The 25,358-nt window shown below is 52.1% G+C and overlaps 1 protein-coding gene across 2 annotated transcripts; it reads left to right on the top strand.

Annotated features, from left to right (window-relative positions):
- The first annotated feature begins 1,052 nt into the window (after nt 1–1,052).
- PPP1R10 (protein phosphatase 1 regulatory subunit 10) lies at nt 1,053–25,339 on the top strand. Of its 2 annotated transcripts, XM_075015914.1 has the most exons (19): nt 1,054–1,473; nt 13,619–13,737; nt 15,172–15,258; nt 15,560–15,695; nt 15,974–16,025; nt 16,112–16,189; nt 17,244–17,414; nt 17,618–17,723; nt 18,066–18,175; nt 18,485–18,585; nt 18,710–18,854; nt 19,325–19,480; nt 20,656–20,902; nt 21,603–21,678; nt 21,931–22,128; nt 22,511–22,622; nt 22,972–23,073; nt 23,465–23,986; nt 24,510–25,339. In XM_075015914.1, the coding sequence occupies exons 2-19, from the start codon at nt 13,631–13,633 to the stop codon at nt 24,617–24,619; spliced, it is 2,616 nt and encodes an 871-aa protein (XP_074872015.1). In that variant the 5' UTR covers nt 1,054–1,473; nt 13,619–13,630; the 3' UTR covers nt 24,620–25,339. The 2 variants fall into 2 exon arrangements, with proteins under 2 accessions (XP_074872016.1, XP_074872015.1); XM_075015915.1 differs by lacking the exon at nt 21,931–22,128 and having other exon boundaries at nt 1,053–1,473.
- The last annotated feature ends 19 nt before the right edge of the window (nt 25,340–25,358 follow it).

The following is a 25,358-nucleotide window of genomic DNA, read 5'->3' as shown; positions in this document are numbered from 1 at the left end:
TTGTTTTCTTTTTTTCTTCCGCAGCCATCTCAGTAACTCGCTCCCGCTTGGCCGCCTCGTTTAGAAAGCGGCGTAGCAAATATTAATGAGATAGGTTGTACAGGGCGGGGTAATCGCTGCGCGTGCGCGGGGCGTTGAGCCTCCGCGCCTGCGCACAGCGCGCCTCAGAATAAAAACTGCGCCACACGGCCGGACAATGATGGGCGTTGGCCGCGCAGGCGCACAACCGGGGGGCGTCTTGCCCTAAGCACATGCGCAGAATAGCGCTCCACGTGACAACGCCGCAAGGGCGGTGCCGGCCTGACTACTCCGCTTCCACCCCTCCCCCGCATTCCTCCGTAGCGCATGCGCGCTGGGCTCTCCGCCAAACTGCGTCACAACCGAGGCCGCTTTTAGAATTAATTTCCGACCCCGGCGCCGGCCCGCTTTCTGGGAGGGAAGCGCGGCGAGGTGCTTCGCGAGCGGTTTTAACGCGCGAAGCCGGGCCGTCGGGTGGAAGGGCGAGGGGGGCGCGGCGCGGCGCGAGAGCGGAAGCTTTGTTCTCGCGCCGCCGCGGGAGGGGGGGCGGGGCCGCGTATAAAAGGCGCCGCCCGCGCGGCGTTCGGCCATTCTGGGTTCTGGTTAGAGGTGAGTACAGAGCTCCTTGGAGCGCCAGGCTGCGGGGTGGGGGAGGGGGTGACGGAGGAGGGGCGGTTGGGGGCCTCTTAAGCCCCTTCAGGAGGGCTAGTCATGGCTGATAAGGGGTGCTGATAACCCCCCTGGGCCTGAGACAGGGAATTGGGGTATTAATTGCCCTTGGGCGCCATTTTTCCCCATTAGCCCCCCCCCCCCCCCCCAGTGGTTCCCCTGAAAATCGTCCTTTTCCTTCCTAAACCCTCCAATTTCCAGCTTGAGGTATCTCCTCACCCCACCCCCCCGGATTTTTATGCTCCACAATAATTTAACATCTACATTTGCTCCTAACTTGTTTGTTTTGCTTGTAGAAGTCTTGTGGTGGGTAAGAACGGTGCTTTTGGGTGCCTAAAAATCCTCATTGTGGTGTTTTTTTTTTCTCCTTCTTTTGTGTTCCAGGTTGGTTTGGTCTTGAGACTGGAGACGAAATCGCTGCGAGCAAGGGAAAAAAGCCCCCTCGCTTGGTCCTTGGAAGACACAAAAAAGCAGCCACCATATTTTCGACCGTCCTTGGGGAAGCCGTTCACAGTCTTTGATCTGAAGGAAACTGCCACTTTAAACATACTAAAAAAGACCAAACAAAAATAATTAGCAACAACCTGTCCTGATCCTTATTTTTTTTTAATCAAGCAACTTTTGGCGTTTGTCTTGACAAATTACCAAAAAAAAAACCCTGAAAAGTTGCTTTATTTTTTTAGCGCCATGACCAAAACCAAATCAATAATTTTTTTTCTTTAAAATACACCACCTTAATCCAAAAAAAAAACTTGAAGCGCTGTCGACGAGAATATTAATTGGATAGTAAGTGTCGAATTTTCAACCAACTGACCAAAAAAAAAAAAAAAAACTCCTCTGTACCAAAAAGAATTACCGCCAGGAAGAAACAGAAAATGTGTATATAATTGAGAGGAATCTAGTCTTTGTTTCAGATGGTTAACCCTTATGTCAGGCGTTTTGCAAATATGAATGCATAGTTATAAGGAGTACGACGGTATCTTAGACAAATCCATCGTCTCCACAAATATGAAGGGTTAATGAGCTCCCACACAAAAGATGGCGGTGACTGAGGTATAAAGTATCGCTGCTTTGTGTGGGAGACAAGGACAATGAGCAATCTGTACATAAAGATTGCAGGGTAAGGTTATAAATGGACAGGAATGAAAAATCTATGGTGGTAGCTACTGGTGGGTTGGTTTAACAAACAAGATAATGTGTCAAATCCTTTAATCTTAAATTCAATGTAATTGCTAGGTTTTTTGTGTGATGGTTTTTTTTTTAGAACCTGGAATACCACTTTAGTGTGCTTAATGTAGTGTCTGGTGGGGTTAGGGCAGGCTTTTACGATCTGGGTAGCAATCTAGAAATAAAGATTGCAAGAAATTTTTCTTTAAAATGTTAAAATCCAGTAACTTTTAAAAATAGCATGAAATTTAGTAGTAGACTCCAATTATAATGAAATCTTAACGTGTTTTTAAAATGATTCTCGCTTTCTATTTTCCCTTCCCTGCTCAAAGATGGCGAAGCTGTTTTGTCTTCTCTTTGTTCCTGGCAAGCAGCTTTTTTTTTTTTTCCAGGTTCATGCCATTTTTGCCCCTCCCATGATTTGTGGGGACAAACTAAATTCTTCCCCTCCCCTGCCCCCAATAATTTGTGATGGGGAAGATTCTGTACAGAATCGTGACTCTCACAAGAATTGGAATCCTTTCCCACTGTCGGCTTATTAGGGGTAGGATGGCTAGGATACAAATTTGTGTGTATATATGGTGTGTGTATATATATATCTGTATGGTGGGGGCTGCATTGTTCTATGAATTCCCTCCTAATAGATACTGAAGCCTTTTTGCTTGTGGTTTTTTTTTCCCTACCCCCTCTCCCTTGTTCTTCTAAAATGGCGCCTGCCTCATTTTGTCTCTTCCTGTACAAAGGAGAACCCATGGGCTGGGAGGTGATGTAACAGGCTCTGAGCAAACTCCTCCCACAGAATGGCTTGCGGTTGGAGGCATTGGATTGAGGGAATGGGGGGTGGGGTGGAGGAGGGGGTATGGGCTCTGGGGGTGGGTGCTGCCTCCCATAAACTGATCTAACTGAACTCTGCTCTGGGCTCTTTGATCTGCAGGAATTCTCTGGGTACAGGTTAATAGAAGTACAAAGTATGATTCTTAAGTCCACCAGATTTCTTTCTCTTTGTAGGTTTCAACATAACCCATGAGTTTGGATCTCTTAACTCGTTTGTCTTATCTTGATATATCTGTAATTTAAACTGGTTTCTATCAGTCTTCTATGTGAGTGGAAAGCAGCCGGCCTGCTTTGATTCCCTCCTCTGGGATTCCCCCCCCCTTTTTTTTTTTAAAAGCATTACAGAAGGGCATCGTGGGGGAACAACCATTCTTGATAACATAATCTGGTTTGTCATAACAGATGTGAAATGCTATCACTGGACTCCAAAGGTGCTGTACATAACCCACAAATGTGTTGCCAAGGATATTCTGGGGCTGGGATGGGTGTGTGCGTTTTCTTCCAGCCACCCCTGTCCCAGTCTTTTTGGGCAGCAGAAAGGTAAAAATCTTGTATTCAATTAATTTGCCACGTTCCACAGTGCCATAGTTCCTGTACAATGTACTAGGAAAAGAAGTGCTCATTAGGAAAAAAGGGAAGCCCTCATCAAAGGGAGGGGAACAGCCACAAATCACGGGTAAGCAAACCTTTCTGGTATTAATTACATTTCACAACCTTCATTTCTGTTCCAGACCACTTTGCTTATTTCTTTTTGATTCTACTTCCATTGTCAACTCCGTGCAGTGACATCGACTGATGCATGCAGAGGCTGTCAGGCTATTTTGAGTCTTGATTTAAAAGCTTGCCATCTGTTAAGACAACTACAAATTTAATTATTTTGAGGCTGTACAGCGAGAGCTGGTTTCTTTTACCCAAACCAACCCTCAGGAACTGCATGAACATCAATAGCTTTTAACCAAGGAGAGGCTGCTTTTGTTGATGGGTTAAACTGCTGGACAGTTTTTTTTTCTGGACTAACATGAAATGGGATTTAAGAAAGCAGATTTTTATTTTATCTGCTGAAGTGTCCGGTGGTAGCATTTCATGCAATGTAAATTCTGAGAGTTAGTCTCATAGGGTTTGGACAATGCACAGCCTGTAACAGTCTAATCCTGAAGCATTAACATACTGTCCATCCAGTTACAACACTGGGTGCCAAGTATATTGCTTTGGATTGGGCCTTAGCGGCTGTTTACGTGAAATTTGTGTAGAGCAGGTATGTAAATTGTATTACAAGGCTGCAAACTTACAGGCCTGGTAGAGATTATGTGCAGATGGATAGGTCCTCTGAGACTGGCATGCTGGGGCCATTCCTCCAATGTGGGTTGCAGGTGTGCTTGTAAATTTCCAAGTGGGAGAGTAATGGAGGTGAAAGATGCTAAATAAGGAAAAGATGCAGACAGAGCAGTTGAAAGCAGCAGTGGCTCTTTCAGCCTGCTAATAGGAATCGGCTTTGTTTGACATGCAATGAGGGTAAAGCTCTGGTTTCCCATTTAATAACATTTAAACACATGTTAAGCTAAAATTTCTCAGGGAATTCCAAGGCTGGCATCACTCTCCACATGCATTTTTGAGACATTCTAGAAAAGAACGAGATCAATGGCGGGGGGCGGGAGGGTTTAAAACCAACTAACCAAAGCTAACTGTAGGCTGAATACACAATTTATTCCTTCCACCTGCTTTGTTTTTAATATGAGTGGGGACTGTCAGGCCTGCTAAACTTTTCTTTTGTCAGAAGCCTAAACAATCACAGAAGTAGCTTTTAAGGACAGCTGGATAGGAGTCTGGTTAAAGTTTGCTTTAAACCGTATGTTACAACACTTTAAATGATCCCAATACATAAAGTTCCTGTACCGTAACAGTTTTTGACCAGCACTAAGATGGCCTGTTATGGAGAAGGGAGTTAGTGCACACCGCTGTAGCCTAGTGACTTGACATCAGTCACCATACGAAGTCTTAGCTCTGCTGAGACCATATTTGAAAACACATGGTACAGATGACGATTTAAGAGAGCTTGGTCTCTGGGTGACACTTAGGTTAGTGTCTACACCTCCATGTCCCCCAGAGAAAATCTATCCTGAGAAAATAGGTCTCTGAACGCATGGGGCTCCAGATCTTTACAAATCTGGCTGAATTTAGCCTTGGTTTAACTCTGCTGTAGTCACTTTGGTGACTTTATACTTTCAAAGGGAACATGGGGTGTGTATGTGTCAGATACAAACCAACCCTAGTTTCCTTGACATAAGTGGAGAATTCTGTTAGAGCGCGAGGGTGGGAGTCTGGATGCGTGGCCTATATCTGGATTTGGCAAAGTAGCTAGTGCTGGAGATGTGGGGCTCTTGGGCTGCGTGGTGTGTGTGTGGGGGGGGGGGTAGGAAAGGTGAGGGTTCAGAGAGCCAGGTCTACTAGGTTTTAACATGCTCCTCAGGTGGACTCAAGTAGCTTTTTTCTTTTAAAGCCTACTCACGTTCCCCATCCCAAATAGGGGTTGAAGTGGACAAAGGCAAAGATTTTGTTCGTTTGCTTTTGATATCCTTTGCATCAGGATGTTGCATAATCTATAATCAATCCAGAATCCGTAATTCAGCAAGCAGCTGTTTATTTTTCCAGACCTTAGAGTAACTGGAAGTCCTCAAATCACTGTCCAGGGTCAGGGACTAGAATACCAAGTCTTAAATCTCTTGTGATGTGTATTAATAGGATTATAGAATATGAAGATGTCTGTCTTCATTGGACTAAAATCCTGATTTCTATCTCTAAACTGTAAGTATAAAACAACTCTCCCTGTGGTCTCCAGTCACGGGATCTAACATCTCAGCTGTACTGGAACACCACTCATGGAGGGGTTTACATCTTAATAGATCAATAGTTGTGCTTTGCTTGTATGTCATCTGTCTCTTGTATCTTTCTCTCCCATCCAGGCCCTTATGGCTCTCTAGCTCTGCCATGTCCATAGCCTCTGTAGTTCTTGTGGAGATCATGCTTGCTTCAGTATATCCTGTCACCCCTAACGTTCAGAAATCAACTCCAGCTCTGTGGGATTCCTTTGTCTTCGGGTTGGGAGCACACAGCTGGCTTTCTCTTAAACTGGCATAGCTGTGTAGTTTAGATGCCGTGCATCCGTACTGACTAGATCTTAGGGGTGGAGGAACATAGGTTGCTCTGAAGAAAATCACGTTGTGTGACACACTACTTAAAATCAACTATTTATCCTCCTCAGCTTATTGGCCATAGACTGTCTCATTACCACCGCTAGAAATTAACTGATCCCAGAGGTAAACTGCAATTGCAAATCTTAACTGGATTAAAAACTTGCCAGTCACTTTCATCTGAGGCCTCTGTGGTATGGAGTTCAGCGTACAAGGCTGAAATCGTAACATCTAAAAATGATTTTCAATAACATCAGCTCAAACCCAAAGGCTATTTTGAAATCTGTCCTGGGAAAAAGTTTGGTTACTTTCGAAGAGAAGCAATGTTTGTTTCTATTCAATTTCACTTCTGGTGTGCCACCCTTACTCTGCAATGGTTTGGGTTACAAATTGGTGGTTTTTCGAGGTTTTAGATCGTGTAAATTTGTTTCACTGTTTAAAAACAAGTCTTGGGTCCCTGTATCCTTTCAAGTGATAACGTCAGTGATTCATGTTCTAAAATAACCTTTTTTTTTTCCGCTAACAAGTATACCTAATGCTGTTCTTCTCCCTTAACAGCTTGACCAGTTCTGATTTTTTTTCAGAAGGAAGTAGTAATCTATTGATTCACATTCATTGAGTGTACTTAAATGATCATGTTGTTTGTGCATTTACTGAAACTGTGCCTTTTAATGTTGGATAGAGGTATGTAAAAATGTTGCTTGAAAGTTCACATCGCTTGAAAGCGTTTCTTGTACTATGTAAAAATACAGGCCTGAGGTCAGACTCGCTGATGTCAATTGGAATTCCAGGTGTTCAGAATTTCTGAACATCAACATAAGGATTTGGAGATGGAAACCGATATTTAGCATGTACTTCATTCTGCCGGTGCCAGACTAGTTTCTGCTCGGCTTCAGGGCTAGTTGAGCAAATGTCTTGATGCTTTGTTCAGTCAGTTTTACACCTCAGTGTTTGGGAGAGGCAGGCTGTTCAACAATCGGCTCTCCTTCCCCTCGCCGCCCCCCCCCCCCCCCCCCCCAGTTAATTCAAAGAAGCAGCACTGTCAAAGACAGTGTGGCTTTGTCTCTGAATGCTAGAGCCTGTTTGATCAACTGGCAAATAAAATGGCTTTCCGCTAGGCGAGCGGATTCAGGCTGGGATACAGTCGTCAAGCTGGGTTCACTTTACTTTAACCAGGACTAGGCGGTACAAAGAAGCTCTGCTTGCATTTCACCTGACTTCAGTAAGCTTACCCAGGCGGGACTGCGTTCACAGACCACAGTGTGTCATGCACCTGTAAAACCTTTTTGGTCCTGTCACTAACAGGACTCAAATTTATTACCACTAAGATTAGCAGAACTGACCTAATACAGGAGCTAGGGAAGGATATGCTTTTAATCACTTCAAAGAGTAGAGCCGTGCTTCTCGGGATTGTAGGCTAAGTCACCCATGTCTTTCAGCAGCAAACATCTGACAACCTAGCCAAACTTACGTGTTTGGTTATGTTGCGCTCACCTTTGATTTAGCATTTGTATGCTGTTAAATAGCTGTGGTGTGCGCAACCCAGCGGCAGGTGCATTCCAGGAACTGGAGTGTGGCGTCTCGGCTTGTTGCTGCAGCGTTTTGTCTCAAGTCTTCTCCAAGTTTGACTTGATTTCCATGACCAGCAGCAGGCCATATTTTTCCAACCAAAAGTTCCTTAGCTGCACAAAGCTGAATGTACAGCTCCATGCACAGAACACAGGTGGAACTGAGCATTTGAATGAGCTTTCCTTTTAAAGACACTAATGGCAAAGTATTCCTAATCCCAGCACCATGGGATCTGTTTGGAGAGCTAGGACCAAAAAAGTAAATAGGCAACCTTTCTCCATTACGGGCAACAAATGAGACTTCCGTAAAGGAGGGTATGTTGACAGCCCTCCATCACCAATGTTGGTTTCCCTTCAGCCATTGCAACCACTTTCAAATGAAAAGCCCCTTTTGGGGAGGAATGGACTGAGACGCTACTGGTGATGTGAACTTCTAGGGTGCTTGCAGCACAGAGAGAATGTGCATGACTTTGCCAGAGCTTATCTATTTCTAAAGTTTTCTGCTAAAATTGTTGCTCTTAGACTGCACTTTCATCCAGGTTAAATAGAAGAGCAGGTTTTCTATAAGTGTTAGAAGTGTGTAAAGCATGCTTCTGTTTTGAAGCATCTTTCAGCTGTAGCCTCTTAAGTGCGTAACTACCTTCCTGAAGGTAGAGCAGTACTGTTAATCCATCTTCTACACGAGGCCCAGAGAGCTAAATGACTTGCCCAAGGACACAGGAAATCAGGCAGCGCAGGAATTGCCTGGAATTGGGAACCATAAATTTTTAATGTTGGACCCATGCCCCTGTATTTTAAGACATGCCTCAATGCAAAGCCAGATTTATTGAGCTCTTGAAACTCAACAGAATCAGCTTGTGCATCTTCAATTTTTTTTAAAAAAAGCTCGCTTTGTTCGATCCCAGATTCGGCTCGTAAGGAGACAGTAAAAGCCTCCTGACACTTCTTCTGGGATAAGACGCAGAGTGCCATTTTATAGCCGATGTTAGGAGTGGAATGCTTGGCTTCCCTTCTGTATGGCTAAGCTGGTTGACGTTCCCTGTAGTCCATGTTCAGGGGCTTGTCACTTGTCTCCCATTGCTTTAAGCCCTCTCAAATTGACTGGGTCAAACTCTTTGGCCCAGAGTGGGATCCAGCAAGGCACATTTGTCTGAAATATGTGTAACTGAAATCTGAGAGAGTCTTTCTGTTGCTATCAGAGGTGAAGTGCAAAAATCTTGCCCAGGGATGGTTGAATGGGGGTTGTGACCCCTGAGAAGGTCTAAAGTTACCTGGGGAGTCGTGAGCTCTCAACTTCCACCCCCACACCCCTCACTTCACCTCTAGTGCTTAAGGCGGCGAGTGGGGTCAGTTCTAGGGCACACAGAGTTGTAGGTCATGCAAATTTATAGTTGTTGTTCAGGTCTGAGACCTCCTGGGTTCTAGTTTGGTCTCCTGAACAGGGAGCCTGGGAGTAAGGGATCATAGAATTCTAGGGCTGGAAGGGGCCTCATCTAGTCCAGCCCACTGCCTAAAGCAGGATCAACCCGGCTAAATCATCCCAGCCATGACTGTGTCAAGCCGGGACTGAAAAACCTGTAGTGATGGAGTGAGGACTCCTGGGTTCTCTTCCTGGCATGGTACAGACTTCTGAGCGACCTTAAGTAGGTCTTGGAACACCCACTTTTGTTTATATTTCTGCCTATAAAATGGGAATATTAATTTGGTTCCTTAAAGACACTCTTCTCCCTGAATATACGTAGTTCTTAAAAAGGACTTGTGGTGAAATGTTATGTCCTGACTTTGTTCATGGGTTAATATCGTGCTTGTCTTTATATGAGTGCATATGGGATGTTAATTCACATGTAAGCTGTAGGGGCCTTCCTATTTCCAACAACCGGCTTCATGCTGTCTTTTGCACTCCTCTGTGGAGGTGGAGTGCCAGGAAGTCTGCATCTTGAATTCTCTGGTACTGGGGGTGGGGGGAGAGATGAACAAGCCAGTTAGCGGTTAGCAAAATCTTGGCAGTTTGCCTTTTAAATGGGTCCAAGTTACCTTTAAAGAGTTGAGTTAAACTTCCCATTAAACTCTTCTTTTAAAAAAAAAAAAAAAAGTTTGTAGTAACTTCCCATGGGTTATAAATTCCAATAAGAGCAAACAATGCAGAGGTGTGCCAGAAAGTGAAATTGACTAGAAATGTATAGAACTAGTTTGTGTTCTTGCGTGAGCTGAGAGATCTTGGTGTGTATAGCATAACACAGTACGGAATAGAAGAAAAACTAGTCTTTAGCATTCTTCTGTATTTTAATCTTGGTCAGGGTGGGAGGGGATGGTAACAAAAGATCATTTCATAGTGCCTAGAAATCGGTGCTCTCTGAAGCTTGCTCAGCAATTAGGGATATGGGAGCCTTATTCTTCCCTCCCGTGTCTTTTAGTCCAGGATTGGACCTGAGCGGAATAGCTGTGTGCTTATACACAGCCGTTGCAGCCTGTCATTAGAGTATATACAGATCTGGTGCATATGTAGTCTTTATTACTAGAACTTAAAGGCTTTGCTGGGAACTCTGGGCAACAGAAGCTCCCACTGCTGTGTGCCCCACAGTGCCTGGGGGAATTCACATGCTCACAGACCTTCCTGGGACCTCTAGGCAGCAAAGCAGAATCTTTTTTTTGGTGCCATGCTCAAATCTGTGCATTCCTCTTGACCCTGTATTTGTCAATCTTTCTAGTCCTTCAGCTGTCTTCAGGTTGTATGATCCTGTCTCCTACTCAGCATGGCTTCTGGTGGGATTTCCGCGTTGGGATGAAATTGCCAGGGCTGAGTTTTCCAGCGTGTATAACTTTGTGTTTGATCTCTTGTGTGGATGGTGACAGGCATTGGATTGGAAGCCCTGGAGACTGAAGTCCTCTCCACCAGCAAAGCATGTCCGAACCAGGCAGCGGGGCTGCGAGCTTTTTTTTCCTGCCGAAGCTCATCCGCCAGGCGTGTGGAGGAGGCCGCCTCAGGGTGGGGGTGAGAGGGGAATTCAGTCTCCACGGCCCATTCCACCTCTCTGGAGGGCTGTGGGCGCAGAGGTTTTTTCAGTACGGAGGCCTTGCTGCTGGACTGACACCCTATACCCCCCCCAAACTGCTTCCCCCAAGACAGCGAACCGCTAGCATCTGCTAACAACTTCACATCGCACACAACACTCTAGTTTTATTCCCGCTAAACTCTGCTGCCCAGTAAGTGATGGCGGAGCTCGGCAGCTCATATGGAGAGAGACGGAGAGGCGTTCCTGCCAGACCCTGGAAAAGCTGGCTGCAGTTGGATATTGTTTCCCCTTCCAGCTCGGAGAAGGACTTTGCTGAAAAGGCAACAGCGAGGGGATCTCTTCTTCCTGTGTTGAATCCAGTCTCAGCCTGCCACAGCCAACAAAGATCTGGAAGTCAGCCATGTCGCCTGTCCATCTGTGTTGTGTAAATCCCCCCCCGCCTTGTGCCAGCTTCCCACCCAACTCCAGTGGCAGTGGCAGCCTCACACGCTGCCCTGCTCGATTCGGAGGTGTGGCTGTGCCTCAAGCAGGGCTGTGTAACTTAGCCGGGGGGTGGGTGCTGTTGCTTCAGTGTCGCTAGCTGTAAGTGTTCCACGCTGCACAATCTGGGGACCGTGTTCACACACTGGCAACTACACAACACCCTTTGCCCCACCCTTGGAATAAGGGCAGCAGAGGGAGGGAGCTAAGTTACTGGCGTGGACTCAGCTGGTGCGGGTCTCAGCAATGGTACTGCCCAGTCCTGCTTGACCACTTCTGTTGTAGTTTGACAGGGATTGTGCAGAAGTTCAATTGTGTCCTTGCTCTGTTACATACCTACAGCTTCCTACTGCAAGCAGCTCTCTACCAAAGGGTGAGGGCCATGTCTCCCAAGCGCTGGTGTGATCAGAGTTAAGGGGAGGCTGTCACTGGTGGCACTCCCGGGGGCTTAAACTGAGCAGTAGTCTCATCCCCTCAGCCCTGTCCTCCTCCTGCCCTGGAGCTCAGAAAACCCTTGTTACTAGTCTCTGGGCCTTAAGCTAGTACTCAGCTAGTTAGCTGTTGCTTATGCAGGCTGCCACGGGGGAGGGTGGTAGCCTTTGCCTCTCTCATGTGGTTGCCTGATCTGAAGCCAGGGATTCCTGGTCTTCCCAGGGCCTAAATCCACTTTCCTAGCAGAGTAGGAAATACCCTAGTGCTTGAGGCAAGTGAGGGAGGCACGTCTGCCGGCTCGACCCGAATCACTTGAAAAATGGTCTTCAAAGAAGCATGGCTGAGACAACCTCTCAATTTAGTTGGTTAAAACTGATTCTGCCTTCTACCCCACACCCTGGCGCATCTCTTCCTGCACTTTTGGACAATGGGGCTAACTGGTTCTATTCCCTTTCCTGAGTCTGTTTTAATTCTTGGCTCAAGGCAGGGAGGGGTGTGTGTGAATGTTCAGTAGCGAAGGTCTCCCTCAGCAGTCAAATTAAAATTTAGGGGTACACTGTGCAGTTTAAAAAGTCCAAATCTGGGACAAGAAAAGCCTTGACAGTGGCCTTTTGACTCCACTCAGTCCTGAACTGTTAAAAGAAGATGGTGATTTTTTTGCCCGCACCAATGCCTGCATTCAGACATGCAGCTTAATACTCAGGCATCTACAAAACCCCCTTCACAGGCCAGGGCTTCCTGCCTTTTTGAGTCCAAAGGAGCCAATGGAAGTGGTGTGAGGATGTGTAACATTCACACTCAACATGCTGGCAAATGAGAGGCTTTATCTAGAATTACTTTGGCTTTGAATCATCCTGAGTTTGGGAGGCATGTACTTTGGTATCCCCCATGTGCCAGTCCCACTGGAAAAACTTTGTTTTCCCATCTGCTGTCCAGAAAACACTGGTGTAAGATGGAGAGAAGGGGAGCTCTCTCTTAGCCTAACCTCCCCTTAATATATATGTTTTCCCTCCCCTAGCAAAGCTCAGAGCCAGTTAACAATCATGCCCAAACCGATTTCCTTGGGCATGTTCCATTAAGGCTAATGAACCTGTTTCAGGGTGCTGTCTGTTTCAGAATACTATGAAGAGTTGCACTGGTTTCCATTGCCTTGCATTTGGAGCTGGCATTTTTTGTGGCATAGTTAAACTGTTTAAACATGTACCTGTAACTTGGTGCATTACATTTCCTATAAACCAAATAAACTTTGTAACTTAACTGGCTGTAACTTGTTGATGTTAGAAATATTATGGAGGAAAATTAATAATAAAAAAAAAACAAAAAAACAGAAAACCTCTCTTGACCTTTTAATGGCTTAGCCCAAAATACTTCCTGTAAACTACATCCAGGGTTTTTCTTACACTGCAGACCCTTTCTAAAAGGAAATTTCTTTAGTAAGGCTGTTGAGAGGATGCACTTCTGCAATTGTTCTTTCTAATGACCTAGATTCCAACATGGCCTGTCTTCCCATAAAACCTTACTCTTTACCTGAGCAATCAAACTTAGCCTGATTCAAATTTACAAGCTGCTGATGCATTTTAGTTCTCATTCATCTCTACTATTTGCTTTGGTCATTCCTTTAAACCACTGAATAGTTCTCCCCCGCCTTCTCTTTGGCTGAAGCTGTATTTGGGTATGAATTTTTTAGTGCTCAAAAACTTTTACACTAAAAGTCTCAGAAAAACCATCATTTTTTCCACGGTAGTTTGTCCAAGAGAGGTTGACTTTAAACACTATTGTATGTGTATTTACAGCTCAATAAATGGCATCTAGCCATAAACTATTATGTTACTCTCAAGGTAATTGAGTTCGAGCAAGACTGGGAAGCCTGTAACGAAGTCACTGCCCGCTTTGGAATTTCCCTAATTGGCTATTTTTTCATTCTGTTTATTTCCCAAAGGCTTGGGGGATGCTTGATCACAGGGGATGCAGGTTGGCAAAGGACTATACCTTGAGTTTGATTCTAGCCTGGCTAAGGCCTACGCTGTATGCATATGTAGCAGTAAGTTTGGTTAGAGGAAAAGAATTCTCATTTTCAGATTCTGTGCTGAATGTGTACTGCGTTTTCACTGGTGGCAGCGATAGGATTATACTTTGTACTTGTATAGTATCTGTACCCTTCCAGATCTAATGGGGATTCCACCTGAGCTAGCATAATACCTGCCTGCTCTTTGCAAGAGTAACTGATTGTTTGTTCTTTTTCCTTCAGAACTTTTCCATCATGGGCTCTGGACCAATAGATCCTCATGAGCTCTTGAAAGGATTAGATTGTTTCCTCGGGAGAGATGGAGAAGTTAAAAATACAGAAGGGATCACCAAAATTTTCAAGTAAGTTTCAGATAGGAACATGGTTTTGAATAATTTTTAGCCTTGTAAAAATCTAGTGCGACCTCAGCTGACCAGAGCAGAGGTACGAGGGTGCGTAAAATGAATTGTCAAACCAGACCTTTGATTGCTTTGGCTTTTCTTTTTCTCGTTTTAATTGAGTGCGTTTTGTAAATTATTTGCTTGTGTGGTGGTGGGCATGTAAGTTGGTGCGTGTGGGTTTGTTTTGTTTGCTTAAAACCGTTTAAGGAGTTTAGTCATCTAAGCTATGTCTGCACTAGAAATTCGCAGAGTGTCTACCCTAAAAACGCGATCTGTTGACAGTAAATCAATGGAACGTGACACTTTTGTCGACAGCCTTCCTCCCGTCCCCCGACCCAAGGCAGAACGCTTTTCTCAACAGAATCTGTCATCAGTAAGGCCATGTAGACACTCTGGGGGTGCCCCTGTCACAGACAGGGCTTCCTGGTCACCGGGTGGCCCTGTCTGCTGTGCTGCTCATTGGCTGTTCGGTCCAGAGATCAGCTCGGCAGAGCAATCAGCTTTCGTGCGTGGCTGTGCTCTGTTGGAAAAGCTTTTCCGATAACTTTTGTTGACGGATCGCTCTAATGTAGACGTAGCTATAGTGGTCATATTCCCAGCTGGTGTAAAGCAAAGGAGCCCCCCCCCCCCCCCCCCACCAAACCCCCCACTACACCAGGTTAAACCAGCTGGGGAATGTTTAACTCAACTCTTTGAAGATAACTTGAACCAGTTTAAAAGGCAAAGTGCCAAGATATTGCTGACAGCTAACTGGCTCGTAAATTACAAAATTCATTTTGACAACACCCCCCTCCCAGCCCCAAGCACAAGTTTGGGAGCTGCCCCCCCCCCGGGTTCCGTCATCTGCCTTGGAGCGTGCATCCCTGTTCCTTAGGTTGCTTCGGAAATGTCAGCCTCATCTCTGTTGCAACACTCCGGCTTTGTTTCATAAATGCATCCAGTCGTTCTTAAAGCTGTTCGACACTGGATGTCAGTAGGCGTCCCTGTTGCTGAATGGATTTTGGTGTCCTGCAGACCTCCATTTCCCCATCTCTTCCCCCCAGCTGCCTTGTCTTTTGGGGTCTGAAGGAGGCATTGGGTGTCCGTAACGGCCCTATGAAATATTTAACCCCCGCATCTTGTTGTATTCCGCCCCCCGACTAAAGAGAGGGGTTTGCAGAACTGGGTGAGTCCTCAGCTGGAGTAAAGGGCTCCCTAACCTCATGGGAGTCGGAAGCATTTTGAGCCAGACGTTGCCTCTGGCTCAGAGCTAGTGCTCGGCAGAGCGGGAAGAAGTCGTCTGCTGTTCCCCAGGAGTCCTGTGACAGTCAGGATCTGTGGCAGTTTGTTTGCCGTGTGCTCTGATCTCTTCGTACTGCCTCAGCTCAGCTTCTCTCTCCTTTTCCCTGCTCGCAGCTTAATGAAAGACGCACAGAAAATGGTCAGTCGCTGTATCTACTTGAATATCCTGCTGCAGACCCGGGCACAAGACATCCTGGCCAAGTAAGAGTCCAGGAGGGTTCCTTGTGGAGAGAGGGGCCTGGGTGTCCGGGCTCCTGGGTTCTAAATCTGGCTGTAGCAGGGGAGTGGGCTAGAGAAGGGGCCGGCAGGCAGGACTCCAGGGTTCCAGCCGTACCTCTGCCACTCCCTGTATGTCTCGGCTTGGGTGTAGGTGCGGCGTAGTGATCTGTCTGTGGCAGGTGCTTGGAGATCAGCTCTGGGCTGTAAGGGGAAGGCAGAGACAGCGCCAGGGTGGCTGGGAGGACGCGACACCAGCACTGACTGGGCTCTGCTTTTGTCCCAGGTTCATCCGGGTCGGGGGCTACAAGCTCCTGAACACTTGGCTCACCAGCTCTAAGGCATCCAGCAACGTGCCCCTGCTGCAGCAGATCCTGCTCACGCTGCAGCACCTGCCCCTCACGGTGGATCACCTGAAGCAAGTGAGTCGAGCTGCTGGCTGGGCTCGGTGCTGCGGGGAACGGGGTGGGGACCAGCTTTCCCTGTACGCTGAGTGCTTGGATGGCCACCCAGCTGATGGGCAGAGCGTCCACAGCCCCTGTTTCTGCTGGTAGTGTGTGTCTGCACATGCCTTGGTGCACAGAACAAAATTTATTCCTCCCACGGGTGTTAAAAATGAGAGGGAAACCTGGTGGAGACGCTTTCCCTTGCAGTACAGCCTGCTGACCACAGCTCTCCGTCCCCCTCTGATCTCTTCCAGAACAACACGGCCAAGCTGGTGAAGCAGCTCAGCAAGTCGAGTGAGGATGAAGGTAAGGGGCTGCGCTGTGCCCTTTCCGTGGGCCGGGGCTCAGGGTGAGCTGCCCTCCTCTAACCTCTGCTCTCCCCCACTTTCCAGAGCTCCGCAGACTGGCCTCCATCCTCGTCAGCGACTGGATGGGCGTCATCCGCTCCCAGAGCAGCGCACAGCCTGCAGGTGAGTCGCACCACTGTTCCCTGCCTACCCCGGCCTCTGAAGCTCACATACACTGATGGAACTGAGGGGCTCCAGCCGTATTGGCTCAGGCTCCTCCAGCCACTGGTGGGCATCCTCTTATAAAATCAGAGAACTGTAAAATCGTAGGCCTGGAAGGGGCCTCAAGAGGTCGTCTAGTCCAGCCCCTGCTTCAAGCAGGATCAACTCCCACTAAGTCATCCCAGCCAGGACCTTGTCAAGCCAGGACATAAAAACCTCCAGGGATGGAGATTCCACCACCTCTCTAGGCAACACATCCCAGTGCTTCACCACCCGCCTGGGGAAAGAGTTTTTTTCCTAATATCTAACCTACACTTCCAACTCTGTGACTTCAGACCATTGTTCCTTGTTCTGCCGTCTGACGCCACTGAGAACAGTTTCTCACCCTCCTCTTTAGAGCTCCCCTTCAGGAAGCTGAAGGCTGCTGTTAAATCACCCCTCAGTCTTCTCTTCTGTAAACTAAACAAGCCCAAACCCTCAGCCTCTCCTCACGGGTCTTGTGCTCCGGCCCCTTAATCATTTTTGTTGCCCTCCCCAAACCTGCTCCAGCACATCCACCTCCTTTTTATACTGAGGGCGGGGGGAACTGAACACAATACTCCAGATGTGGCCTCACCAGTGCTGAGTAACTTCTCTAGATCTGTTTGAAATGCTCCTCCTTATACACCCCAATGTGCCGTTAGCCTTCTGGGCTACAAGGGCCCCACTGTTGATTCATATCCAGCCTCTCATCCACCATAACCCCCCATCGTACTGCTGCTGAGCCAGTCGTCCCCACCCTATAACCGTGCTCTTGTCCCCTAATATCCTGGCTCTGGCCTGTAGCTGTGGAATCCATGCCACTCCACTGCTCCCGTAACATCCTTCCTGCGGTCATCCTACCCCGCACGGGCCAGAGCCCCAGCAGGGAGGCGGCTCTCTAGCGCGCGCACCCTACGAGTGTGAGGGTGGAGGAGGCCGTTAGGGTGACATCCATCTCTGGGACTTGAACCCCTAACCCTCCGCCTCCCCGCAGAGCGAGACAAGAAGAAGCGGAAGGAGGAGAGTAGGAACAAAGTGTTGGTCCAGGAGAAGCCTCAGGAGGCCAAGGCAGAAGCCAAAGCTGAGGAGACGCCGGAGAAGAAGAGAGAGAAGCCCAAGTCGCTGCGCACCACAGCACCCAGCCATGCCAAGTTCCGCTCCACAGGTGGGTCTCTGAACTCTCTGGGTAGCGAGCGGGGCAGGAGGCTGGGAGGCTTGTTGTGGGGCTCTCTAGGGCTGGTCCAGAGGTGGCAGCGTTCCTCTGCTGTGGGTGGCCAATCTCCGCAGCTGATGCGTGAGGGAAATGGGGCAGGCGCACCGCCACCTGCGGTGGTCTGCTCACCTGTGTCGTGCTCCCCTGTGCTGTAGGTTTAGAACTGGAGACGCCCTCGCTAGTTCCTGTAAAGAAGAACCCCAATGCCGTTGTGGTGTCCGACAAATACAACCTGAAGCCAATGCCAGTCAAGAGACAGAGGTAGGTCTGAGCGTCCCGGAGAAATCCTCCGTGTCACGGGCTTCCTCCTGCCTCGTTTTTACTGTGGCCCACAAAGCAGTCTGTGTGGAACAGGGAATAAGGACTCCTGGGTTCCAGTTCCACGTCAGACATCGGCAGGGTGCCAAGGGATTAGTCCAAGGCATGTCACACGCCTGGTATTTGGTGTCCTTCCCTCAGATGCCCCTTCAACTCCCTGCAGTGGAGCTCTGGCTGTGGCGTGCTCCAGATTGCTGGGGGCCGGGGGGGCCTGGGCTTGCTTGATGCCTTTCATGGGCTGCGGCTGCAGCATCTCAGTACCACGTCTGTGCTCTCCTTTCGCAGCTCGTCCGCCCCCTCGGCAGACAACCCGCCAGTGGAGAAGAAGTACAAGCCTCTGAACACCACCCCCAACAGCACCAAGGAGATTAAAGTCAAGATCATCCCCGCTCAGCGTGAGTACCTGGGGGTCGAGATCAGCGTTCCCTTGGTGTGTCGCCCACGAGTGCTGAGACGCGTGCGGACGGGCACCACCGCTGAAGCGCAGGCGGCTGACTGCCAGGGCTCTGCTAATCAGCTGGGCGGCGTTTGAATTGCTCCAGGGTGGCCACCTGAGCGCTCTGGTTAAGATGCCTCAGTTGGATCCCCGTCTGGGGGCTGGGAGTTCTGGCTCTGGGAGGCAGCATGTGAGAGGCGGGAGAAGATGTGGTGTTGCAGGTGCTCGGGGTTTCCGGTTTGCATGACCTCTTTCCTTGCCTTTGCAGCAATGGAAGGCTTGGGCTTCTTGGATGCCCTTAACTCTGCCCCCGTCCCCGGGATCAAGATCAAAAAGAAGAAGAAAGTCTTGTCCCCTACAGCAGCTAAGGTACAAAACGCTTCTTCCCACGTCCGGGGGCTATTTCTGTCCCAGCTCCGGGTGGGGCGTGAAGTAGGAAGTCAGTGACTCACCTCCCGCTAACACTGACCCCGTGTTTCTCTCCGTATTCCAGGCCAGCCCCTTCGAAGGGAAGCCAGCCTCGGAACCCAGTGCTGCTAAACCTTCCTCACCAGAGCCTGCCGCTGCCGAGTCCATGGAGGTGGATCGGCCTGGCACTCCTGTGCCGGCGGTGGAGGTCCCAGAGCTGATGGAGACCGGTGAGCATGGAGGGGGTGTTGAAAGTGATGGATTCTGTTCACACGCTTTGGGTGGTGGGAGGTATCAGCCTGGGTCGTAAAACCATAACGCGCACGGCCGGGGGTGTCGTGCCAGCTGGGATACAACCAGCGGGTAGTCGTATGGTCCTCTTAGCCCTGTCTGTGCTGGCTGGGAGGAATAGCTCAGTTTTTTGTGCACTGGCCTTGTAATCCCATGGTTGTGAGCACAGCCCTGGAGGGGGCCTTCCGAGGGCCTGGGGCAGGTTAGATTTTAAAAACATCTGTCCGGGATGGTGACAGGTTCTGCCGTGAGGGCAGTAGACTTGACTTGTTGGCCCCTCGAGGTCCCTTCCAGCCCTATGAGATGACGTGTCCTGGGTTGGTCTCTGGGTATTAGCGCTGGTGGTTAGATCCAGGTTCCATGTCCATGCGTCTGACCCCTGAGCCGCTCTGCCTCCCGTCCCCCTCAGCCTCGTCTGAGCAGAACTCGGATGCCAAGCCGTCCGAGAGCCCCGCCGACTCCACGCAGCTTACCAAGAAGGGCAAGAAGAAGAAGACGGTGAGCTGGCCTGAGGAGAGCAAGCTGCGGGAGTACTTCTACTTCGAGCTGGACGAGACAGAGCGGGGTGAGTACCGGCGGCTTTCCCCTCTGGGGGGCTCTAGTTCCCAGCCGGCGCCCAGATTCACAGCCACGATAAACGCACCACCCACTGCCTGTGGTTGGTACCCTGGAGTACAGAGATTTCCCAGGGGAGAGCAGTGCATTTCCCGTTGACGGGCTTGGCTCAGAAGGGAGCTGCAGGGGAGTCACAAGGCTGTTTTAGGGGGATGATGGTTTTACCACCAATCCTGGAAATCAGCCTGTCTTCAGAGGTGAGCTGGACAGCTGCTGCCTCTCTCTAGCCATCACCCTTACGAGCACCAGCACAGAAGCGTGGGAGTAGGATATCCCAATTCCTCTGCTAGAATCTCTCATTTTTTTCCCCTCGACTCCTCTTGGGGTCAGGCCCCGACCGCTGCAACCTGCGGCATTTCAGGTCTGCCTTGCTGAAATCATGAGCTTTACCATTTAAAACGTTCCAAGGCTGGGAAATTGACCGAAATGGACCATGGATTGGGTGGGGCCCTAGATACGGGACATGGGGCCTCCCTCTCTGGATCAGTGGTTCCCGACCTTTTCGGGAGCATGGCATACTTCAGAGAGACACAGTCCCCCGGCATGCCCGCTTCTTTCAGCTCACTGTTCCCTAGTGTCACATTCACGATGGCTCCGATCTTTTAGAGAGGTTTGCAGCACAGCAGTTTGTGCAACAAGCTTAGTAAGGATCGGGGGAGGTCGAGTTCGTCGAGTGAAATGTTGAGCCGCTCTCAGGGGACAAGGCGCGTCCAGAGAGTGGGTTCCCTTTCCTGGCAGGCTGTTGGAGCCAGGATGCAACAGGCTCCCCCTCCCAGCTGCTGCAGGGTGCAGAAGTGGGCTCCCTGGGCAGCAGCGTTTCAGCTGCCTCCTGTTGGGCTGGCGTTTTGCCTCCCCATGGCTCTGCCAAGAGCCACCGCGGAGGAGGGGGAATTGCCCAGCCCTGGGCCGGCTGGGACGCAGGCAGCCTTGGTGACGGGGAAACTGACGAAATTTCAAGGCACTCTTGGCCAGTTGTCGTGGCCCACGTGCCAGCTCCAATCTAGCACCAGGGAACCACTAGCTCCCGGGGTCAGGCTAAGGTTATGAGGGCCCAGATTCCTTCCGTTGGATTGGGGCTGTCTCCCCTTCCTGTCCGCGGACTAAACCCTTCCCCTCCTCTGGCAGTGAACGTGAACAAGATCAAGGACTTTGGCGAGGCAGCCAAGCGGGAGATGCTGAAGGACCGGGAGGCCTTTGAGACGGCGCGCCGCCTCAGCCATGACGCCATGGAGGAGAAGGTGCCCTGGGTCTACCCCAAGCTCATCGACCTGCCCAGCCCCCTGGTGCAGCCGGGCAGTGGTAGCCATGAGAAGTTCACCCAGGCCGAGCGGGAGAAGGGCATCCTTCAGGAGATCTTCCTTTCGAAGGAGAGGTGGGTGTGACCCTAGGGGCAGGACGGGGAGCACCGGGGGCCATTTGTCCTTCGGCTGCGCTGACCAGCAGCCAGCTTGTAGTTCAGGTATCTGAAGGGGAGTCATAAGGAGGAAGGAGAAAACTTGCTCTTCTTGGCCTCTGAGGACAGAACAAGAGGCAGTGGGCTTAAACTGCAGCAAGGGAGGTTTAGGTTGGACATTAGGAAAAAGTTCCTAACTGTCAGGGTGGTCAAACAGTGGAATAAATTGCCCGGGGAGGTTGTGGAATCTCCATCGCTGGAGATATTTAAGAACAGGTTAGACAGATGTCTGTCAGGGATGGTTTAGACAGTACTTGGTCCTGCCATTGGGGCAGGGGGCTGGACTCGATGGCCTCTCAAGGTCCCTTCCGGTCCTAGTGTTCTGTGATTGGCGGCAGCCTGCCTGGCTCTCGCCCTCTAGTGGCGTATGAGCTCGCAGCTCCATTCAGGTAGCACAGGTCCTGCATTCAGATCCAGGAGTCCCTGTAGTGGCCTCTCCAGGTTGCTGGGCCCCGGGATTCCCCGCTGACCCACTAGCTGCGCATCCCACAGCTGGTGCGTGGCGATGGGGGCGCACCAAGCTGGTGAGGCTGTGCTGGGGGGACACGGGCATCAGGCTGTTGGCAGGGGGGCCAGGACTGCTCAGTCCTGAGATCTGATGGGCATCTCTCCTCTGCAGCGTTCCCGACAGCCCCCACGAACCGGACCCAGAGTCCTATGAGCCCCTGCCGCCCAAGCTCATCCCTCTGGACGAGGTAAGTCTGGCCCAGGGCCCCTGGTTCTTTTCTGTGCTCCGGGGCCAGAACTCTACCAGCCGGGTTAGAGCAGGGGGTCCTGGGGTGTCTCCCCTCTCTGGGAGGGGTCTAGGGGCTAGAGCAGGGGGGTCATTTCCCAGCTGGCCAGGGGCCCGTCCGCACTCTGTGCCCTTCTCCCCTCCCCGGGGCTGCCTGGTCATGGCCCCCAGCCCTGCGCCCGCCCTGACTCCGGTGTCTCCTCTGTCCTCTCAGGAGTGCTCCATGGACGAGGCCGCCTACCCAGAAGGACTCGACCCAGCCGCCGCCTCGCAGTCTCCCGACGGAGCCGGGGCCGCCAAGCTGCCCCCAGTGCTGGCCAACTTGATGGGGAGCATGGGGGCAAGCAAGAGCCCTCAGGCCCCCAACCCCACCTCCTCCATGAACGTGCAGGAGATCCTCACCTCCATCATGGTAATTAGGGGGGCAGTGGGGAGTCCCGTCCCCCCCCCCTCCCAGCCAGAGGGTCAGCCCCGTGCTGCTCTGTGAATGGGGCTTCCATGGGCTGGCTGCCACTGGAGCGGACCAGTGCCCTCTTTCTGCCTGAGCAGACCATCGCTTCCTACCCCCTGCCCATGCTGGAGCATTTCACTGGAGCGGGTGGATCGTCAGGAGCTTGTTCCGCGCCCCCCCCCCCCCCCCCGCCCCCCGAGTGGTTGGGTGAAGCCAGCCCCTGGCCCCAGCTAGAGGCCAGCAGCGTGCCCTGTAGTGAGAGCTCCCAGAAAGCTGCTGCGGCGTGCGAGAGGAGGAAGGACCCTCTCTCTAACCCCTCGGCCCTCCTCCTCTCCCTGCGCAGGGCGGGCCCAACAACCACAAGACAGAAGAGCTAATGAAGCAGCCGGATTACTCGGACAAGATCAAACACTTGCTTGGCAACCTCCAGCCCCAACCCCCGGGGCCCTCGGGAGGTAAGAGACCTGTGCCCGGGGCCAGCGACCCTGCTTCCAACCCCCGTTGCTCTGCCTGTCTCGAGCGGGCGCCTGGAATTGGTCACCATCCGTTCCAGAGGCTCAAGGGGCTCTGGCGGGCGGGCAGTGAGAAGTGGGTGAAGGTGCTCCCTTGGGCCAGCTGGTGCGCCCAGCATCCTGAGGCATCATGGGGCTGCGCCTGGGTGTTGTCTCCTGGCTCTGGGCGTTCCCCAGGGTTGTCCCTGGAAACGTGTCCTGGGCTAGGATCAGAGGTTTCCCGTGGAGGATGCAGCGTGGATCTGCGTGCTCCCCCCCGGCCTGTATTGGACTGTTCTGCTCTCCCTTCCAGTGCCGCACGGACTGCTGGGCCCAGGGCCCCTCGCCAACGGATTCCCGCCTGGACCAAAGAACATGCAGCATTTCCCACCCGGGGGACCGGGACCCATGCCTGGTGAGCAGAGACGGCCCACCCCGCAGGGGCAGAGTCAGACCTTCGGCTGGGGGATGCCTCAGTCTGTAGGGACTGGGGCCTCGCTGCAGTGCGGGGGGTGGGGTAGAAACTCGGCAGGGGGCGCTTGGCCAGGCCAGCGAGTGCTGGCACCAGCGCCATGCTGGGGGAGGGGGGTAGAGGCTAATTGGGGGACGCTCTGCCCTACCAGTGAGTGCTGGTGCCCGTGCCCCAGTGCTGTGGGGGGCAGAGGCCCTGCCAGTGAGTGCTGGCCCAGTGCCCCTGTGCAGTGCTAGGGGCGCTGGGCTGCTGGGGGCAGGATGGGGTTCAGTGGCTGGGATGTTTCTGCCCTGTGCGCTCAGGTCTCTCACCTCTGTGCCTCCCTCTCTCCTAGGTCCCCATGGCGGCCCAGGGGGTCCCAACATGCCCCCAGGACCTGGGATGCCTGGTGGGCCCAGGATGATGGGCCCTCCCCCTCCCCAACGAGGCGAATTCTGGGATCCTCCCGACGGCGGCATGCGGGGAAACCCCCACGGGGGCATGCGAGGTGGCGGCCCCGGCCCGGGGCCTGGCCCAGGGCCCGGCCCAGGCCCTTTCCATCGGGGGCGAGGCGGGGAGCCCCCCTTCCGGGGCCGAGGAGGAGGAGGGGGGCGCAGCGGCGGCCCCCCCAACGGCAGAGGCGGGCCCCCTAACAACGGCATGGGCGGAGGCGGCGGCCACGGCGGCGGCGGCCATGGAGGAGGCCACGGAGGCCACGGCGGCGGCCACGGCAGGGGCCATGGAGGCCATGGCGGGGGCCACGGAGGCGGCGGGGGCCATGGCGGGGGCCACGGAGGCGGCGGCGGCCACGGCGGTGATCACGGCAGAGGCCACCCAGGGGATCACGGCCGGGGTCATGGTGGAGGCCACGGAGGAGGTAATTGTAGGGGGCTTGGTTTGCCCTCTCGGGGGAGCAGAGGGCCATGGCTTTGGAATGGCCCTGCCCCTATGTGGGAGGGGCCTGTGAGCGCCCCCTGCCCTCCCCCGTTTCTGCCTGGCAGGTGGCGAGGCCCAATGGGGGAGAGCCAGCATGCACTGCACCCATTCGATCCTGCCGGCCCCGCTCCTCGGGGGCGGGGCCCCGATTGGCAGAGACCCCCTATGGGTCTGTGAGGACCAGGGTGACAGCTTCAGCCGCAGCATCACTTGCTGGGAGCTGGAGGCTGCTCCTGGGGGCCCAGGTGAAGATGGCGCATTGCATGCTGGGAGCTGTAGGCTGTGCTCCCTTCTCCAGGTTAGGGCGGAGCGTTGCATGCTGGGAGCCCTGCGCTCCCGGCAGCCTGGGCGAGGGTGGAGTGTTGCATGCTGGGAGCTGTAGTCTCTCCCCCGCCCCGCCCTGCCACCCCTCTGGCCGTGCCCCACCGCCGTGGCTGACCTGCGCCCCGTTTTCTCTCACGCAGACATGTCGAGCCGCCCCGTGTGTCGCCACTTCATGTTGAAAGGCAGCTGCAGGTACGAGAACAACTGTGCCTTCTACCATCCCGGAGTGAACGGGCCGCCCCTGCCGTAGCGCCCGGGGCCCTCCCCCGCCCCGCCGACGCCCCCAGCACAGCCCCCGCTCCACGGACTCGGGCTGCACCCACCACTTATGGCTTCTGTGAGGCCTTGGACTGCCTGGGGGGGGGTGTAACCCCCCCCAGTGGCTGCTGCTACTGAGGAACCACTGGGGGGACAGCCCCTCACTCCTGTGGCATTGTAACCCGCCGGAGGCGCTGACGGGACCAGGCTTTGCGCCCTCCCAAGGACTTATTGCAAGCACAAAAGCTGCCGCCTCCCCCGGGCCCTGGGGCTGGAGCTGGTTGTTACCACTGTAAATCTTTCTGTGGAACCTGTCAAAGTCGGGGGCGGGGGGGGTGGCCAGGCTGCGTCCTCTCCTCCGGCTAACCATCTGCTGAGCAAAGGGGGGGGGCCTCTGTCAGCTCCGCCCCCCCATTGTAAATACCGCCCCCCCATGCTGGCGACTGCAGACAGTCCCCCTCGGTGCTAAGGGTCGCTGGAGGGCAGGGGCGCAATGCTGTTTTCTGTGAAAACGCGCGGACTTTATTGCTGGTGGCGTCCGGGGGCTTGGTTTGTTTCCTTCCATCGGTTTATTTTTTTTACCGTCTCTCGCCCCGAGATATGGACTGTCCTCGCCCCCTCCCCGCTGGTGCAGCCTCCCCCTTTGGTTTTGTATATTTTGTACATTAGTAATAAACATGGTGATTAAAAACGGACCGTCTCATTTAACCCTGTGGCGGCGGCTGGTTGTG

This window comes from Carettochelys insculpta, chromosome 22, assembly GCF_033958435.1.
Source record: "Carettochelys insculpta isolate YL-2023 chromosome 22, ASM3395843v1, whole genome shotgun sequence".
Lineage (NCBI taxonomy): Eukaryota > Metazoa > Chordata > Testudines > Carettochelyidae > Carettochelys > Carettochelys insculpta.
Note: the sequence above shows the minus strand (reverse complement) of the source record. Positions and strands in the feature narration are given on the sequence as shown.